Source organism: Mchenga conophoros, linkage group LG8 (genome assembly GCF_057382185.1).
Source record: "Mchenga conophoros isolate Kocher_MC1m ecotype Shallow Benthic linkage group LG8, M_conophoros_male_GT1.1, whole genome shotgun sequence".
NCBI classification, from domain to species: domain Eukaryota; kingdom Metazoa; phylum Chordata; class Actinopteri; order Cichliformes; family Cichlidae; genus Mchenga; species Mchenga conophoros.
Window position 1 is genome coordinate 27125307 of NC_140533.1, and position 20465 is coordinate 27145771.

At 40.6% G+C, this 20465-nt stretch overlaps 1 protein-coding gene across 25 annotated transcripts in view; it reads left to right on the forward strand.

The window, feature by feature from the left end:
- The first annotated feature begins 8325 nt into the window (after window positions 1–8325).
- Window positions 8326–20465, forward strand: part of LOC146568941 (microtubule-associated protein tau-like) — a 37098-nt gene continuing 24958 nt past the window's right edge. For all 25 annotated transcript variants that reach the window (XM_085285350.1, XM_085285360.1, XM_085285351.1 and 22 more), the window contains exons 1-2: window positions 8326–8460; window positions 18142–18274. In XM_085285350.1, the coding sequence (XP_085141476.1) occupies window positions 18160–18274 (115 nt within the window). In that variant the 5' untranslated portion in view covers window positions 8326–8460; window positions 18142–18159. The remainder of the gene's footprint in view (window positions 8461–18141; window positions 18275–20465) is intronic.

Here is a 20465-nt window from a genome sequence, read left to right on the forward strand (position 1 = left end):
CCGTCTTAAACACGTCAGTGTGATCATCCTGTCCTGTCATGCTAAGAAATGCAGTTGTGAGTTTTCATTGCTTCACTTGGACGAAACGCCCAAACACAAAAATGGTCCAGTGCTGTTTCTGACCGGAACACTGCAGGTTTAATGTCTTATAAAACATAAATCTATGTAATCCACACATACAATTCACCATGATGGGAGGACAACGTACCTCACCGTCCTTATCTCAAAAGTTGACCCTAATGTGACCGCTAAGCAACTTGTGAACTCTGCAGTCTGCATTGAAGGTCATGCTCTGGTTCATCTCTCTACCATCAGGTCTTGGAGTGTCTCATTTTACTGCATTAGCTCAAGTTCAATCGTGACAGCAACAACTGCTGTGAGTGCCTTCTGAAGTCTGCGAACTGGTTCACTTGACAATGTTTGTGCGTTTTTTGCTCTTTACAGCATTTTAGTGCAATTATCTAACAAATGAAATGGATTTATGTTTAATCGACGAGACCATCCAAGAAGGTTTTGTTTCAGCTGATGTGTAAAATTCTATTATATTACATGTGTATGCTACATACCACAGGTTATACACAAAGCCTGTCCTTTGTTTAGCTTTAGAATGGCTACACAAGACAAAAACATTAAATGCACTCATCTGCAATCTTTGCTATTTGCCACTCAGTGTCCGAGCAAGGTGTCAATTAGGGATGTGCTGATCATGTTTTTTTGCCCTCGAGTCTGAGTCATTTGATTTTGAGTATCTACCGATACCGAGTCCTGATCCAATACTTCAATAATACATAAAAAAAGAATGAAGCAGAACGAAGAAACAGATCCTGGATGTTCCTCATTTTTTTTATTTAATTCACTTTATTTTAACGTTCAACAACTCTGTTAACAAACAAAGCACTTTTGTGAGGTAGCTTGAACAATCAAGTAATAAATAACATAAATTCTTCACTTATGGACTTTAGTGCAACAGTAAATATAAAAAAAGACTAATATAACAACAAATAGCACCTCAACTTAAATATCCGGCAGGCATGTAAACAAATAAAAAAATAAAAGTGCCACAGTGTTTGCAAAGCTAGTAATGTGGTTTTAGAAACTGCACTCCTAACTCTTACTGTCATCATAGCAGTAAGTTTCACAGAAGGAAATGTGTGTTTTCTCTTAATGAAAACTAACATCTCTACCTTGTCAGGTTTGAGCCTGTTTCTGTTCTCATCAAGGACGTTTGCAACGGCACTAAAGTCTCTCACTGTCCACAGAGCTACAGGGGGCACTGAGATATTGGGTTGCAGCCATAGAGGGAAACTGGTTAGCATGTTCTTTCCAGTACTGAAGTGGGTCGCTTTCCCAAGTTTACATATCTCACAGTTTGCTATGGCAATGTTGTTATCATCAACTTTATAATACCTCCAGACTGCAGATGAAAAATGTTGGAACACTGAGCTACTAGTTGTTTCGCCGTCATTGTGGATGTTGGATATCGAAGAATCCATAGGTCTCTCATCCTATTCATGTAGCCCCTTCCGCCAGGGTTACTTGCGTAGTAGCATTCCAACAACGCCCTGTTTTCGTCTCTTGCCCACCGATGCCTTCTTGTTCCAGTAGCCCACTTCTCGTCAGGGTGCCCTGGTTCCTCAACACCTGATGCGGACCTTGTTGACCGAGCCGGTGTTGTGCCAAAAAGTGATTGTCTGCCAAAAACTGATTTCCAATGTTTCTGTGTATTTTTTATGTGTAATATCTTTACGTATGTTTGTAAATAGACTTCGGTGAACAGGGTTTACAAAGGGGTTATATAGAGAATTAAAACAATATCTGTTTTTCAAGTATCTTTACAACTCTCTGCTATTGTACTTACATTATAACCAATCCGGTCCTTTATCCCCACTTAAAATATTTTTACAGAAATATTGTAATATTTGCTGCCATGTCTGCTGTCCTCTTGGCCAACTTACTCTTACAAAAGACATTTTTAATGTTAATGAGATTTTTTTAACTGCATAAATAAAGGTTATATAAAAGTCACTGCCAAAAACTGATTGCGGCTTCTACCTTGTTACACGAATGTTGTTTGTGGCTCAAGATGACTTTATGTCATCCATGAGGGATGCATTTGACATATGTTTCACATATTATAGCCCAACAAGTTACTTATAGCAGTTTAAATACGAGCAATCAGTTTTTGGCAAATACCGGAAATCAGTTTTTGGCAGACAATCACTTTTTGGCACAACACCGGCATGCCTTCATATTTATCTGTCTCGCTCATGTCTGCGGTAGGCTTGCTTAGCATAGGGGGTCTATAGTTTTTTGGGTTTGGATATACCTATTTGTTAAATAGTTTTACATGTGGTCAGACTGCTTTGTGTTTGTGTGGATTGGACCATGCTTTTGTGAGTCCTCAAAAATGACGCACAAGTAAATGTACACGTTTCTAAATCTTAGTTTACGCTTTTGGATCATATTGTATGCATTTGAAACACTTTTGAGTATTGAGACACATTTCTCTTCATGCAGCTATAACACCTTCTAGTTAGTTGTAGTGAATTACATGGCTGACTGAATGGGTAATGTAAGTTACTGGAAAGTAATCTAAAGGAATTATCACAGCTTGCGGGTCTGATTTGGGTAAACCCGTTACACAACCTTTTTCCCTCAGAGTGATGGAGGCAGATGGTCTTCATGGATTTAAGATTTTTCCAGACAGTCCTGAGGACAACCCAAACACTCTTTGAAGGGTAAACTCTGGTCTAAATGCACTGACACAGTCAGCGCTGAAATATTTCAGCAATCTAATGTTGTTCCATTATTTTTCCTCTGCTTTGAAAAGCAGACCACAGCCTCTGTTGGCGTCTGCTGTGACTGCCATGGTCAAAGACGTGATTACATAAGGTACAAAATGTTTTCCTGCAAGAGTCTAAACATAAATAAATATGGAGGAACTCTGACAAAATTCAATTGTGATGCCAAAACAGGCCAGTAAATACGCCAGTCAGTTACAAATAATGTGGTGAATAACATGTGTTCACTTCACCTATAGAAAGTGAGGACAGTGGCTGGAAAATAGTGGCTGCAGCTATAGTTGATTTAAGGACCACATACGTCATTTTTCATATTTAGGCAAAGCATTAAGCGCAGTGTTATTTTTCTTAATCATTGTCTTTATTTTATTTTAAAATTTAATTTCTATCTAGAAAAAACAAACAAACATTCTTTCTGTTTTCAGTTCTACTCGTCATATGGATGTTACCTTTTTTCTTATTTTTTGTTACATATATTAAAATGAACATATGTGGACCAAATGTTCAGGCTTCACAATGGTCTAATATTTACTTTTCTGAATGATCAGTACAGTTCAAAAACGCTCAGTGCTGCCCCTCAGTAAACTTCCAGAAGTCTGCTAATCATAAAACAGAGGACTTTTAAGGAGGGGGGTCTTAAAGAGACAAGAGCTGAAAGGTCTGGTTTAAGAAGGATGATGAGCTAAAAGACTACAAAAATGGATCGTATAAGATAAATATACAAAAGGTCATGCAAAGCTACTGTGGAGTCCCAGAACTGAAACATAAAGAAATTAGTGTAATATGCAAGAAACTGTATACCTCTACTATTTTTACAGAATCAAATTCATAGTGTCTTTCCACATTACTTTTATCTACAGAATATATGTGTAAAAATGTGCTTTTACTTCCTTTTTAAGCTTTGCATGCTGACAAAAATCTATACCTTATTATTGGCGGATAAGCAACTTGTGAAACTGATGTAAATCAAAGTGTTTTGGAAGAAAAAAATTGGAAATTGTGTATTTTCTGTATAGAAAATACAGAAAATATAATTCCAAGGTTTCTTGGAATTATCTTAATTTATTATGGAAATATTTCTTAATTAAAGAGAACTTGTACTTCTCTTTGACCATTGTTGTGTAGGTAGGGTTGCCAACTGCCCGTTTTAGCTGGGACATCCTGTATAATCAGCAAAAATGGTTCGTCTCTTATTCTACCTCAGATGTCCTGTATATATTGACCATTACCTGTAATGCCACTTAAATCTGATTTGACTGCAGTTGTATCAGATGATTGTTTCTGCCCAGTCACAACATTCAGTGACGGCCCATTATGCACATTAGATGTGAAGAGTAATACGTGATTTGTAAAAATAAGGTGATGTTTTGTCTGTGTAGCATAATAAACTGGGTGACTGAAGTCCCTATTTACAGTATTTTATTTGAATATTTTTTTTCTTATTACACTATGCCCAGCTGGCTGTGCACTGCGCTTCTGGTACACCAGAGTGCCCCTTATTTTATAGTTAAAAAGTTGAAAACCCTATGGGCAGCTTATCTTAGTTCTGCTAGTTTCTAGCTTAGACATACTCGCTTAGAAATATAGGCCTGGTTCTATTAATTAATGCTCGCTTTTAGTTTAATATTGTCACTCATTTGCCTAGGAGTGTTAATTGGGAGCTTAAGGGATGATAAATTAGTGATGCTAGGTAGTAACCTAGCAATGCTAGTTACTAGTGCAGGGATGCTAGTTAATAATAGTCACCAACTTAGGGATCCTATTTATCATTCTAGGAATGTTAGTCAGTATTATAAGGATGTGAGGTAATAATAATTACTAGCTTAAACATCCTAGTTGCTGGCCTAGAAATTCTAGTCAGTAGTGTAGGTTGGTTGTTAATAGTAGCTATCTTAGGAATGCTAGTTGCTAGCCTAGGAAGGCAAGTTTGTAGGCTGGGTATGCTAGTTAATGCTAATGCTAGAAACTATTATATTAACTTGTTAACATATTAACTAATTAATGCTAGTTCCCAGCTGAGGATAATGAATCCCTTTCATAGGAACGCTTGTAAATACTCCAGGGATGCTAGTTATTAAGAGCTGCTAGCTTACTGATGATTGTTGCTAGTAAGTTGATGCAAAAGGAGAAATCTTACTTTTTTTCCCAGAGTACCGGAGAAAGTTATAAGCTTTAGTCGGAATACCTGATTAATCTGGATGCCTGAAGTTAGCATCATGTTTTTTAAAGTATGGAAAGAATGATTATACGGCCAATCAGTAAAAGTTATCCCCCAGCTTAATATTAAAATCATCTTTTATCTGAGATAAAAACCTGTAACTTCAAATATTTGTCTTACACCATTTCTTTATTTGAACTGTATTTATTTGGAATGCTTGGAAAGAAAAGGGAAAGTCCCTGAGCCTGTGAAGCAGCTCCTTCAGGCCGGTGCCCACATGGTAGGGAAGGGTCTTGTGGCAGCACCTGGCTCACAGAGAACTCCTACCACAGGATAATAACCAAATCATCTTAACCCACACAGCTAGTGCCAGCTGTTGCACTGGGCACAATTCCAGAAAGGCAAAACAGAGAGGCGGAGAGGAAAAAGAAAGAAAGCACTTGTCTTGCCAACACATCATGGCCCCAGCATGAATTCGAACGTCAATAATTCCACTGCTGGTTTTTCGACTCAGTGTAAAAGTTGGCACTCAGTGTGTGATACCGAGGGGCCACAGGGAGGGCAGTGAAAGAGGAGTGACACAAGGGTGCACTGTTTAGTCTGGCAGGTCTCAGCTGCTTTATGAGCCAACACTCGACCTTTGTGAGCCCACCGCATCCATCTGTTACTGTAGCTACTGTCCAGTCTGGAAGCCCCTCTCACAAATGGATAAAAACAAAAAAATCAATTTATAACTTTCCTTTTGTAGACTCGTAAAATTCCACCTTTCTACCTTCATTAAAACTTTATTATAGTTACAGTCAGTAACATATTCAAACCTGAAAATGTGTCCTTATTGCTGCGCTATTCTGTCAAGTTTTTTTTACTTAATTTACTCTGACCACAGTTGTTATCCAGATATATCCAGTTACGAAATGCATGCTTAAGCTCTACTGCAACTTCCAATGAAAATGAAAATCCAGAGAATGATAATGGAGTTAAGTGCAGCAGTGCTATCAGGAGCCTGTTTGCTTTGTGTAAGATACCAGTAGCACGTTGTTCTGGACTGAGTGGTGTAGCTTGAATACAAGTTCACAGTTACTGATGTGTTACTGAAGATCTTGCCACTCCTGCATCTCACTTTTATTAGGAGGCTGATATAAAAAGTGCTAAAAATGAATGGAGAAAGGTTATTTAAAGAGCATCAGATGAGAATTTATTGTAACTATATTTGGATTGAAATATATTTTTTATTTTTACAACTCATAGAAAATTATTGATTCTTCAGAATTTAATTGAGTTTGAAATATGTAAGCAAAATAAAAAGCAGTGAAAGGGGAGGATTTTTAGAAATATTTGACTTAACTAACGTATATGTGCTCACTCCTTTATATAATATTGGCAAAACATCTACAACAAAGCTAGATATAGTGACTGTAAAGACTATTGACTGTCTGAGCCTGATTGGCAGAGGGTAATTTAATTAACTTTAAGCCATTTAAAACAACTTCAAGTTCTAATTTGACCTGTCCCCATGACCCACAGTCCATATATCAGCCTGCTGCTTCTTAAAGGACCTAATCAATTCACACAAAACTGATCTATGTTAATAAAATGATCAAAGACCTTTTTATACACGTAAAATACACAAATGCATAAATCCTAATTTAAACAACTATATATTGTAAAAATAACATATTCACAGAATAACAAAGTATTTAGGGAGGTTATACTGAAAACTGTACAAAGGCTTACAAAGAAAACAATGATCCACGCACATTTGAACTTATATGAACAAAAGTATGCTGCTGTTGATAATATGGAAAATAATAATGTTTAATGTTACAGACTGACTCGATATATTTGATATTTCGGCAAATATACTAATAATATAGTATTGTACTAACATAACATGTATCATATGTCATAACATATGTCCACAAGTATGTGGACAGCTAAGCATTTTGCCCATATCCCTTCAACGCCTAGTGTACCATATGTGATACATGAGGTTTTTTGGAGTTTTTGAGCCTTCAACATCATCTGTGTGTTTTTTTGACTCCTGAAAAAATCGAAATATATTACACAATACATTTTTAAGCATTTTTTTTTTTATCCCAGATGTAGCAAATATGAAATGTAATGCAATTATTTTTTTAAGCACATTTGTCAGATGGTTCAGTAAAATCTTCATCTTAAAAATGGCTTTTTAAAATTTCTTAGTTGAGGATTTAAAGAGATATTTGTGTAACAGCTTCTGTTTTTCTGGTTTCAGCCTTTTTAACAGGTGTTGAACCTCCTGCGACTATTTGCTCTGATTTAACAACAGTAAGGTCCAGGGGTATGTCAGATGGTGTTTAAAATTCTTCTTTTTTCTGAAATTGTCTTGAAAATATCTATAATTTTTTAAACTGCTTATCCAGTTTGGGGTCATATCCATGGGGTCTATCCATCTGTCATGGCTAACACACAGGAGGTGGTTTATCTAGGCTCGCATTAATAGGGTGAGTTTAGAATCACCAATTCTTGTCTTTGGACTGTGGGGGGAAGAAAGACAGAAAGACCCCAGCTGGTAGATTCAAACTCAGGACCTTCTTTCTATGAGGCTGCAAAAGATCAAATGATGTCCTCAGTAGTGATTGGATACTGTGCAGATGTTACTGGCCTGGAAGTGGTCACACGTGGACGCACAACTGGCAACTGCCCTTCCACGAGCCTGGTCCTCCATGCTTGATGAAAGGGAGTTTTTTGATTGTTGGAGTTTTTCTGTATTATTGTAGGATCATTACCTTAACCTCCTAGGACCTGGTGTCCACATATGTGGACATCACATTTTGGGTTATTTACACCAAAATACTCAATTTTGCTCTACAAGGGCCTGATATCCACTTACGAGGACATTATAGGCTACTGCTACTGTTCAAAATTTTAAACAAATATGCTCATATGTGGCTCTCATGTTTCTTAAAAACAAAAATAAGGTAAAAAAATAAAATAAAATCTGGTAATTCTTTGTTTTTACATTCATCGGGCCCCAATATGTCCAAATATCAAAGAGGAATTAAAAATGCATGCCGTGGAAGAGTTCGGGTCTTAGGAGGTTAAAATATAAAGCACCTTGAGGCAACTGTTTGACAGTTGAATTGCCAAAGATTAAAAAAAAGGATCCTATGATTTTTTTTGCAGTTACAGTTTGACTGAGACATTTTAAAACCTTCAAATTCCTTTTAAAATGTCCTTATTTGTGTGTGTAGATAGCTGTCTATATAACTGTGCAGGGCTGTTTCTGCATAAACAGAAGAACTGAGAGCAAAACATCCGTCTTTGCACCTCTTTGTTTACACCCTAGATGAAAGCAAATGGGCTGGAGGCTGCTGCGCGCAGACAGGTTGCATTTCATGACATGCAGTCATCGCCGCTCCACAGCGCCCCGCTCCGGCCTGCGCCTGCACTGCGACGAGAAGCCGTGCGCGCCCGGTGAGCGACTGCCGCTGAAGAGACGAGACCGCTGTCTGCACTCAGGTAAGAAAACCCAGACATATTTGTTTTATTTAACCGATCCGGTGTGGCTGCAATCACACCGAAACATCAGGAGAGCGGGCGACGTGCGGCTCAAACCCCGCGTCGTAATTCTGCGTCGGCATTCGGCCTGTCACTTGATATTTTATTTGCATGAGGTGGGAGAGGTTGGGCCTGTGCGCGTTTTACGTATAGAAATTTCGTGCACTTGAACACGAGGCGTATTTTTTTCTCTTATATCTCATGACAGCACAGATTCTCCTGCAGCAGCTTCATTTTGCGTGTTTTCGGGGCTCACGCTTTTCATTGTGCGCGATCTGCTCCTCCATCGACCTACAATAAACAGAGAAACGTGTTTTTGTTGCAGCCATCATCGCACCAGCCCTGGAGGTGCAGTCACCTCCCTACAAACACGATACATTCAGCGTTTTTCTTCCTCCTCAAGAGGAAAAAAAATGTCTCCATCATCCTCCGGAGCAGGTCCTGTTTTCGTTACTGCCACTCTGCTGCTGGCGCGCAGTAACGAGACTAATCCTCCAGAGTATTTATAATCTCATTAATAAAGAATCCCATGGGGGCAACAAAGCGGTGTTATTTCTCTAAGATTTACTGTAATTTAATAACACTTGTGTTCTTTGTGTCGTCGGCTTTGAGTGTGAATTTATGGCTGTATGCACCCCCCTCCCCTCCCGTTATTCTGGATCTTTCGCTTCTTTCTTGCATCTGAGGCCTAAATGCTTTCCAGACCAGCTGCCTCACAAACCAGCTCCTTTGATTTTAATATGTGAGATTCTGACATGTAAATAGACGCAAAAACGAGAAGCCCCTGGTGTATTTAATTGATTTCCCTGCGTCTCTGTATTGTTTCGAGAGCGGATAGTGTTGGAAATCGGGATGAAGCAGTGCTTGTGCGCAAATGCCAAGCCCATTTTTTTTCGCCTTTTTTTCATATTATAAACAGAGGAGAGCGCCCATGTCTCCGTGTGCTGTCACACGGCCAGTGCAGTGAACCAGGCTGCTTATCTGACACATATGGGCTCTTGGGTAATCCTCCCAGGGTCAGCGGACGCGATCTGACCCACAGTAGGTGCATGAAAGCCTTTTAACGCGAACCCTTTATGCCCGCCACATGAACAATATGTCATTTTTTCCTCTTTGGTTTGGTGGAGGGATGTTGGAGTGAGAATCTCTCGTCTCATTCCACGGACACACCTCTCTCCCACCCTCACTGGTTCTCACTCATTGCATCGATTTCTGTAACAATTACAGTGAAGAGGAGCGGGCATGTTGTAGTCAGTAACCGCAGCTGGGAGCCATTCCAACTGATGCGCAGAAAGCAGTGAACCACATCTCAGTGCCATCTTTTTGTTTTTTTGATAAACTCAGACATCCTTCTGCAAGTTTCTGCAGCACTTGGGCACGACTGGAGAGACACGCTGGTATGTGCACAGGGAGGTCTGAGAGGGGCTCCTCCCCCCAAAAAACACTGCTGGACATGTTCAGATCAGCCTTGAGGCATCTATCCTCTAAAACCTTTAGACTGTAGCTGATTCTCTGCTTTCGATTTGGGCATCCAAACCTGTCTAGTTGGATTAGCAGCACAACAAAGCTGGCAACTGAGTGCACACATCTCCAGCCAGGGGTCCCAGGTCCACTTCTTACTGTATGCATAATTAATTGAATGCTGGCAATATGAAGCACAATTTCAACTGCAGACAAGCCAGACGACGGTGCAGAGTTGTTGAAAACTGTCAATAAAAATAGGAAAGTTTCATATTTCCATTATAGCAGAACTTAAAAGACACTGTCAGTGTGTTGTTATATTTGAAAAATCACTGTGCAGCATATTTGGTATGATTGCTTTTATGCATGTAGATGAAATAATGTTTGATATCAGTTAAGTTGCCACCTGGTTTGTCAGGGACCAGAAATATGTTGGGTCCAGATTTTAGCTTTGAGATATGTGATTATAAGCTTGATAATTCTACATGATATATTTTTGGGAAGGTTATTTTTACATACTGACGCATGTACACTGGCTGTATTTTGGGTTTCTGGAGCACAGCACACAAAGTTTGTGAGCATCAAAATCAACATAGAAGAAGTCGAGACATCCCTACTTTTAGTCGCTTAACATGTCAAGCTTTTTACTCTGGAACATGTATTACTCTGACATTTTTCCACAAAAAAGACCAGCTTGCCCAGCCTGTGTCTCACCATAGTTGTGGTTTCTTGTTTTCACCAAAGAGACATTTCTGCTCCAGACCACTCAGATGTTTTCATTTAAGTAGCTGTTTGAGGAACAAAGAAGTAAAATCATCCGAGGCTTCGTAAGACAGGGAACTATATGCAGATTTGTTCAGAAGCACTCACTCATCAATCATCCGACCACCTCTGAGACTTATTCTGTGATCCTTTACATTCTGATTTTGACTGTATTTTTACCTGTTATGATGTATTTTTACATTGCTCTATTAGCAGTTTATAAGTGAAAAAAGGTGTGGTTAAAAAGCCAAAGGTCTCAAACTGACCCAACCTCCTTTTTGGGAATCATCAGCGGCGATGAGACCAAACAGCGTCTAAGCCTGAAAGCGATGCATCAGGTCAGGAGTGTAGCTAGGAGCAGTCCTATCATTTAACAAAGAATGAGGTCGTACAGGATTATTACAGTCCCAAGCATTAGACACGTCATCACTTGGCTAGAAAACATCAAGCCTGAACTGTCAAGTCAGAATTGGATGTCCACCTAAAACAGTAGCAGCAGTGCATAAGGAGAAGATCCCGAAGGGGAGATTGGCTAAATGCGGTTTGAGTCCAGAACTTTATGATGGCACTTTTACTTTTAAAGCCTTTTCCTTCTACACACGACACTTGTTCTGGTATGCGGGTGTGTATGCTGTACAAACGGAGCAAATCCAAAAGAACTGGCGACGAAGCTGAAAGAAAACCTAAAGAACTGAAAACGCAGACGTGTGTAATGTAGTTAAAGATGCAGGCTGATGTGAGCAGTGCAGCTCTTTTGAAATAAATCAATCACTCTCCTTAATGTGACTGCTGACTCCATCATGGCCTCAAGCGTCGGGCATTATGAAATGAGTCCGCACTGAAGTGCTCCATTTAGCAAAGACTGACAGCCTGTTGGCCCCTGTCGGCTCGAGTCCAAAGGCGACCGCATCCAGCCGGCCGGCTTCAGTTTGGACGGACCCGCCTGCAGAGCTTAGGCTGGCAGAATAAACAGCACCACAGCAATTAAGTCTCCAGAGTGGAGCTTTTCTAAAAGTTACTCAGATTTATTTGGCTTCAGAGCTCAAACAGGCAGCTGAGCTACTGATTTAAGGAAATATTCTTTTAAGTTACTTTATTATTTTTAAAAAGGCTCAAACTCCTCAAAAATGTCCGTGTGCTGCTCTTTCCCTGTTTTAAAATTATTTGAACATTGCAAGAAGTTTGAGCATGTCATCAAGAGAGTTTGAAAGTTGTAACCCACATTTATATACCACTCTTGATTTAAAAGATATCTTTTTGATATCACTTTATGCATTGATTCTAGTTTACTGAACACATAAAGGACAAGATAAACCTCACAGTTTCACAAAACAATCCTTTTTCTGGATGCGTTGCCTCATTAAATAGAAGAAGAAATGCCACAGCGGGATTTCAGCTGCATTCTTGTACACACTTAATTGGCACCATGCTGACTGAGGACTGGCTCATTGCATTGGGAAACCTGTGTGTGTGTGTTCATTGTGAACATACAGCAGCAGCTGGAGTCCCTGATTATTTAACAGTCTGCGCCGTGCAAACATGAGAAGAATTCCTCATATCTTGAATTCCATAATGCAACATTGTGGCCTCAGAAATGTCGCGGTTTGTCTTTTACTTCTTTGGAACCTAGAAGTACAAGTCTGGCATTGATTATGTGCCAGTTATTTGAATGTGAACTGAAAGGAGGATGCGTGTGAAGATAGCAGAGCAGGGCGTGGCTGAAATCCTGAAGGTGAAATATTGCAAACATTAGCTGCTTGTAGATGCGGGACGTCGGGGTGGTGCCGTGTGCAGACCGGCCCTGCAAGATGTTTCCCCTCCAGCGCTTAGATGGAGGGGAAAATGGAAACGGGCTCCACCTTCAGCTCCTCCGCTGCAGGGCCGGGCCCACATTAGGAAGGTAGAGTCAGAGTGTGCTGGCTGCCGGAGGCTGGGCCAGAGCACAGAGAGAGGGAGAGAGCGAGTGGTGAGCAAAGTAGGTCAGAGATACAGAGGCAATCAAGCATGAGAGCAGCATCCTCGTCTCTCAGCTGAGCTACACGCAGGGCTGGTGAGGCGGCAGGCCCGTACACGGCATCAGACGAATGCCTTTGTTTCTCAGTGTGAGCCATTTTACCTCTAAAACTGTCACACACTCAATGAATTGGTCAATAACATTAGATTGGTTGAGAGTTGTTGGGATTTGTCGAGTATAAATGCTAAATATAATCTGGTTTCAGCTTCTCAGATGTGAAGTTGCTGCTTGTTTTTACTTTTATGTCAGTGTAAATGAAATATCTTTGTTTTTGCACACTAAAAACAGAAAATCTGCCCAGGTTTCTTCTGTAATACATAGCAGCTGAGACCATGACTCGATCAATCCGTAGATAAAACTTAATTAATCTGTAAAAATGCTAAGGACTGAACTGGATTTGTCTTATTATGGTTTCAAAATAAGCCTTAGACTGTATATAAAAGATGGACATAGCCTGGTTTGTGAAGTTCTGTTATGAAGACCATATTTGGACAAGAAGATGGAGTGCTAATATAAAAGCTAACGCTGGCAAACGCTGCTCAAAAGCTGTATCTGTGCATCATACTGAAAGAGATAGTGTTAATTAGTGCAAAGTAACATACAAAAAGAGAAGAAAGTCATTAAAACTGGAGCAAAGACTTCTGATAAGTCCACTAAAACAGCGGTCCCCAACCCCCGGGCCTCGGACCGGTACCGGTCCGTGAGTCGTTTGGTACCGGGCCGCGAGAGTTGAGGCTCAGGTGTGAAATGTCTGGATTTCAGGGTTTTTATCGGTTTTCAGCGTTATTTTGTCATCGTTTTTATCGTTTACTCGGTTTTCCTGGGTCTTTTCACGTGTGTTATGAATAAATCTTCTTTTTTTCGGTACCGGTACTAGTTTTATTTTGTTGTATTTATCCGCGACACCTTAAAGGCCGGTCTGTGAAAATATTGTCGGGCATAAACCGGTCCGTGGCGCAAAAAAGGTTGGGGACCGCTGCACTAAAATGCTCCAGAAAGCACAAACACAGTTAAGACGCACAGCTCAGTTACTCAAATTAGCAGAGATGATCCGTAACGGGCAGCTAAGGACCCGTGCTGGCACTCATCCACTTATACAGACAGTAACCCTCATTATTATTTGTCAATAAAGGATAATTAGCAACTAAAACCTTTTATATTTTTCTGTCTTTTGGGCCGGCTTTAAGAATAATGCAATTTCATAATTTTCATTATTCAAGTGTCCCCAGATTGCTGCATATTTGTAATTCTACATGTTCAGATTATAAAGGAAGCTGCACAAACTGTTTGTAAAGTCAAATCTGAGTCCACTTAACTCTGGATCATTATGACTTGCAGGTTTGGAGTTCTTCTAGTAGCCAACTTTATATCAGAAATAAACATTTGCAGCCTGTTACAGATATAACAGCTGACAGGGTAACCTTTTTATAACTCGTCTCTCTGGATTCTGCAGTTATGGGTGTGGTTTCTTTGATTGGCAGGTGTCCTCACCACTCGATTGTGTTTAAGCTGTTGGTGCTGCTAAAGTGTTTAATGGGAAATAATACATGGCACAGCACATCTAAGTAGTTTGTGTTTCACTTTTGATTAATGAAATTCTTCAGTTTTACTGTTTGGTTAGTTGGAAGCACTTAACAGATACCTGTGTCTACTGCTAGCTGCTGACTTAGCAACCCATTAACATTTAAATATGGTCCCTTCTTGGCCCTAAAAGCCAACATGACAGTGGCCAAAGTGCGGCTGCAGCTTTATATACAATTTATGGTTAATCTTTATGAGCAACATATCAGGAATTCTGCAGGGATTCAAACTTATCTTAATTGTCGCACTAGGGGAAACAGCAGAAACACAGGAAATAAAGTGCATCTTGCTCTAAATTTGAGCTAAATGCACACACACACACACACACACACACACACACACACACACACACACACACACACACACACACACACACACACACACACACACACACCTAATTTCAGACTGCTTGTCTCACTGAGTGCTCAGAGCTCTTGGAGCTGTGTCAACATCCCTGTTGACCGAGCTCCTTGCAGAGGCACGGTCTGTGCCAAGATCACATTTTCACACGCCCCTGAGAGGAACAAGCTGCATCAGCAGCCCTCTGAGGCTTTTCCCCCTCATGAAGCTGCGACAAAGACTGCTGTCACGTTCCCTTTCTGCAGCAGGTGAAATGTGTGTGTGTGTTTTTGTCCCAGTTCAAATCATTAAGGAGGTGCTGGTCCCGTCTAAAGTGTTTCTGTTGTAAAGTTTGCAGAGGACCGAAATTAGTGAAATGCTCTTGGGAAGGAGAGTTTACAGGACTGCTTCCGCCCGAGCATTTCTGATAACGGGTTTAAGATCGCCTCTATTTTTAAAATTAGATGTGGTGAATCTGTTATGTATTTGAGCTATAGATTCTTTATTTTGGCCTTACTGTCTCAGGCAGAGGATATGATTCACACTAACGTACAGTGCTCGTGTACACATGATTATCTGAAGGATCTGCTCCTTATCAGACTCGAGTTTGTTTGCTCTCCAACCGTCTGAGTTCCCGGATGCAGAGTGAACGACCTCTCGGAGGGATTGTCTTTGCTGGCACGAGTGCTGCCTTCTCCTTGTTGTTTGGATTCTGTCATGTGTAACGCTACAATGAAGGGTTTTGTTGGGGAACTGTGTGTGAGGACCGGGAGAGTGCACTATTCATTAGAGCTCCTATGGGATACACACTTATATAATGTATTAGGACCTCCTCCTATGTTAATGAGTTTTTTTGTCAGAATAAAACTGCTTTTAATCCATGTAGTTGTTGTTTAATCCATGTAGTTGTTGTTATCATTAAAGTACAAATAAACAGGCTGGCGCTTTTCTATTCAATTTGACTACTCAAAGTAGCTGTAGCTGAGAAACCAGCTTATCCACTGTACAGCTGAGTGAAATGGCAACAACTTGGCTAATGTTGACATGAAAAATTAAGGTGTGCTTCTCCAGACAGTGTGCGAGTCTGTGTTTAATGCTGAGACAGGTGGAGTCCTGTGATTGGCCCATTAGAGTTTGCCCTCTTTGGATTGGGCCTTTGGATGGCTCCAGCTGACATCCACCTTTTCTCGCTCCTGGCAGTGAGCTACAACAGTTTAAGTAGCCCTTCACTGTTAAACTGTAAACACCAAGCATACTGTGTGTACATCACACACATTAGTGACTCTTTTTGTTGAACCATCTCTCCTGTTTTTGTCCTATAACAAGGTTTATCCTAGTCATTCGGTAATGAACATAACGAGTTTTTAATAACTTAAAGAAAGCCCAAGCTTCTTCAGTTCTAAGAGCAAATGTGGAGAGTCCCAGATTTTAAGCCCTATGGGAGTGTCCCCAAGAGGGTCATGGACCCCGTATTGATCCTCTGTCTAATCACATGAGCCAAGGAGTGAAAACTGGTGTGGGTGAACCTGTGTGAAACCTAGCCCCACTCTATCATGTGATTTACTAAGGTCAAATGGCCCAGGATTGACCTCAGTAAATTGTGACCCGTGCCTGTTTTCACACCTTGGGCTTAAAATTGGGGACTCTTAGAATTGAAGAAGCTTCCCGGTTGAGAGGTGAAACGTCTACAAGAAACTTAAAGAAGTTCAGATGCTTTTCTTTCCAAGCTCCTTAGACCTGATAGATCTTATTCCTCTATAGAAGTGAGTGCCACACTTTATTTTGCCTCACTTCTTCTGCTGGAAATACTCACTATTCACAAGTAACTACGATGACCTGGATGACTGAGAACCTTTACAGACAATATCTATCAGGCTTTGACGAACTCACAGCAGGTGATTGGATGAATTCTCTGTGTAATTGAACTATGAGGAGAATCGAGCTTCTTTGTGAAAACGAGCCTCTCTGTGGTGCTTAAGCCTGATCTTGTTTCCACCTTGTCCCTTTTCTGTCATCTGTGCTGAATGTGGAGCGCTGTTTAAACACCCAAGGTCAGGAGACATGAAGGTACACAGAGGGAAGGTCGCATAGCTGGGATGAGCGTGCCTTTAGGGTGGGTTTTATAGGGTGGGTAACTATAGCAACAGTTCAGGCGCTGCTGCTCTTAAGACGACGTTTGCATCAGGTGGCGTCACAGGAATTCGTGAGATTTGTTTTCAGTAAAAGCAGAGAGTTCAGGTGTTTCCGAATGCGGCTGGCATGCTCCTGAACAACTCTTGGGTGATGTGTTTAGATGAGGAGGAGGCCCAGCAGCAGATCCAGGACATAGAGACACTCTGTCTCTCAGCTAACTTACATCTGTGGGCAGAACCTCCCAGAAAGAAGTGGGGGAGGTGGTTAGTGTGAGCGAGGTCTGGACATTTCGGTAGCATCGAGCTAAAGTAAGGGCAGCAGAAGATGGAGCAGGTTTTTCTTTTTTAATAAGCGTTCATGAGGTTATTACGATTTTATAAGCTGCTCATAGTATTTTCATGTATAAATCTTAATCTGTAAAGTAACGAGTAACTGTATCGGCTGAATAAATGCAGTAACAGAGAAAAGCCCAGAAGGATAAAGCATTAAATGGGCCAAACTTTCACTTTCATTCTTGAGGAAATCCACTTTCCCTCGCTGAGTTAGAAGCAGCAGTTTTTGCACTTGCTGTTTTATTTCCGTGACTACTTTGACAATTTTATGTGCTACTATAATAGCCGCTTTAAGCTGTATTGTACATCTCAGAGATTAAAGTGTCATGTTTATGTGCCAAAGTAGACATGAGGGCGAAACCGAAGGCCAGAAGCTGCCAAATCTGCATCACCAAACAAACTCGGGGCATGCAGTTTGGATGCACAGACTGATTACGGCATAAGCTGTCCACACTGTCCGCGTGTTTGTGTTTGTGTCAGAGGAGAGGGAAAAAATATGATTCAAGCTGAAAAGCGCTGATGTAACCAGAGGCTCGGGTTTAATCTGACATGTAATCCTCTTTTTATGAGATTGGACGCAATTCACATCTCGGCGGTTGAAGGAGCGTCAGTGTTGTGTTGTACAGTGGGGAGCGTTTGCATCCTGATGACCTGCCTGCCACGGCTGAGACATGGCTGCACTTGTTGTTGCAGTTAGTCAGTGGGTGTTTAGGAAGTGCAGCCCTGTCACAGCGAGGACAGCGTGCACATGGGCAGAGGGCACTATTTTTGTCTGTGAGGCTGTAACCTGAAGCGCTGACCCCACGTCAGGATGTATAAATAACAAGGTTTTCACAGGCACAGTGTCTGTTTACATTCTGTGGTGACGGGCTTGTTCTGCAGGCCGGAAGACAAAGTGTCTGTTAAGTGCGCCATCATTACAGCCATTTTCTTGCTTGTCAGCTACTTTCAGCTGACATGTGTAACGTGACACACCCTGGACCTTCAGTACTTCATTAATTTGCTTTTTTCTTCCTGCAGCCCGACCCGCGACTGGCAATGGAGTACGTGAACAACGCGAACAGCTACAGTTCTGGAGACACCATGAGCAGCTCCTTAGCCAACATGACCATCAAGGATCAGCACCACCAGGAGAACGGAGTCAAAATGAAAGGTCAGACATTAGAAATACAGTCTGGAAGCAAAATAGGACCCAACACACAAATGCAAACTCACTAAAAATGACAAGAAAGTGTCTTTAATGAGATCTTTTTCCAGCTTCAGCTCAACTTGTGAATCCTCTGAGCTCCACTGGTGGGTCTGAAATCAGTCTGATGACAGAGAGCTGTGAGATGTTGCTGCACTTTGGTTGGCAGATGATTTGGATTAAACAATGAGCAGCTTTCTTTTCTTCTGTCTGCAAACCATTATTTCTCACAGCACGAGTAGAGATGATGCTATTTTTGTGCTGTTAGACCTACGCATGTTCAGTTTCCAAGGATACAAAAGATTATCTGATGGTGCACGTCCAAAGAATCTGTCAATTCCACGCTTCTCATTGATCGTAGCTAGCCGCCCCTCTAGTAGAGGGAAGACAGGAAATTACATGACCCCACTCTTCATCAGTATAAAAGCATAGAGCGGGTTTATGCAATCAGGGGGATCCAACGTGATACGACACCTCTGGAAACTCTTGGAAAAATATTATTTTTAAGGAAAAAATTGAGACAACGGCAACTTTTTTGTATAAATGTGGTTTTTGTAGTATGAGGAAAAACTGTGCAAGTGAGCCATCGCGTTGGTTTTGGTTTAATATCCGGGATCAGCTCGTGTGAGGGCTTTATATGTTCAGCTCAGACTGTAGGAACAGGAGAGGCCTATCGATGATCTATCACCTCCTTTTTATCACTTACTTTTATTACCACAAATAATTAACTGTAAAAACTTAGCTAAGTTGAACTTTAAGTAAAAATCAGTGTAATATGAATCATTTTAATATCATTCCATATTTTCCCTCCGTTGTCCACCTACACTGAGGCTCACAGTCGAGTGTCCAGTGCTGGTGTGTACCACACGTTCTCTGACAGCCCGTTCTCACTCCCGAGGCGTAACATGCCGACGTTTTGTCACGACGTTTTGACCTTCGGCGTTCTTATGGTACGCGGCAGGTTATGGCCGAAATCCAGTGCAATGACGCTCCCACAGTAATAGACGTTCCAGCCCTGTATTCCAGCCCTAAACCTAACCTTTTTCCTGACCTTAACCAGGACTTTAATGATGTTAAATAGCGTGTTTCTAAGCGATTTGAAGAAAAAGAGCGAACATGTGTAGATTGAGTCCATACGGTTCTCATATTTAGGAACGTGGTGGGTAGCCGAAAACGTAATATGTTGACGATTTGTCACCTAGCGTAAAATGTTACGCTTTTGGAGTGAGAACGTGTTGTCTCTGAATATACCCGAAGACTTATATATTATTAGTCTGATGAAAACTGACCTACAGAAGTACAAACTCATTTTGTACACCAGCAACAAAAATCCGTCTGATTATGAAATGTGAAAAATGCTAAATTCGTACTTGTTGTCAACCGCTCTTCATCTGCAGTTAAGCTCTAAAGGTTTGTGAGGTGCCCACAACAATAAAACCTCTGAGGTATTATCTTCCTTGTGTTAATAACAGCTTCCTGAAAAGGGATCAACGATGGACGTAGCCACCATGATCCCACCCGGTAATAAAACTGACTGATTGATCACTGCGTCACTGCTAACACTGAGGCTAAATGTTACATGTGGATAAATAGGAGGAGAGCCGTTAGCAGGCTGTAATCAAACTCTATGATCACATCACATAGACTGAGCTAGCTGCTAATTATAGCGAACTGTAAAAATGTCTCTGAAATTACAGCATGTTTGAGTGGAAGTTATGTAAAATGTTTTAATATTTAAATATAAATGAAACTTTGTGCTAAAGAATAAACAGCTTTGCTCTTTTGTGCAATAAACACTTTTATTATTAAGTTTCTTACCTATTTAGCATTTATAAGCATATAAAAGCCTGGAGTAAATGATTTGTCGTTTTCCTTTGTAGCACTGATGGAAAGAGGCTGTTATGTAAACAGATTATGACATCTTAATTAAACACAGTTGCCAAATTGTAAAATCCAGTTTGTCTTCATTAGAGGATTTAAATGCTTTATATTAATTATTACATTAAACTACAATTTAATGTGTTTTAACAACGTATGAAATGCATGTATTAGCTGTGTGTGGGGCTCACAGGTAAAGGGTTTCTAATTAAAGCTTTAATCCTAGAATAGACATCAAAGAATGTCAAAGAGAAGAATTTAAAAGTAGAGTTAAACCAAA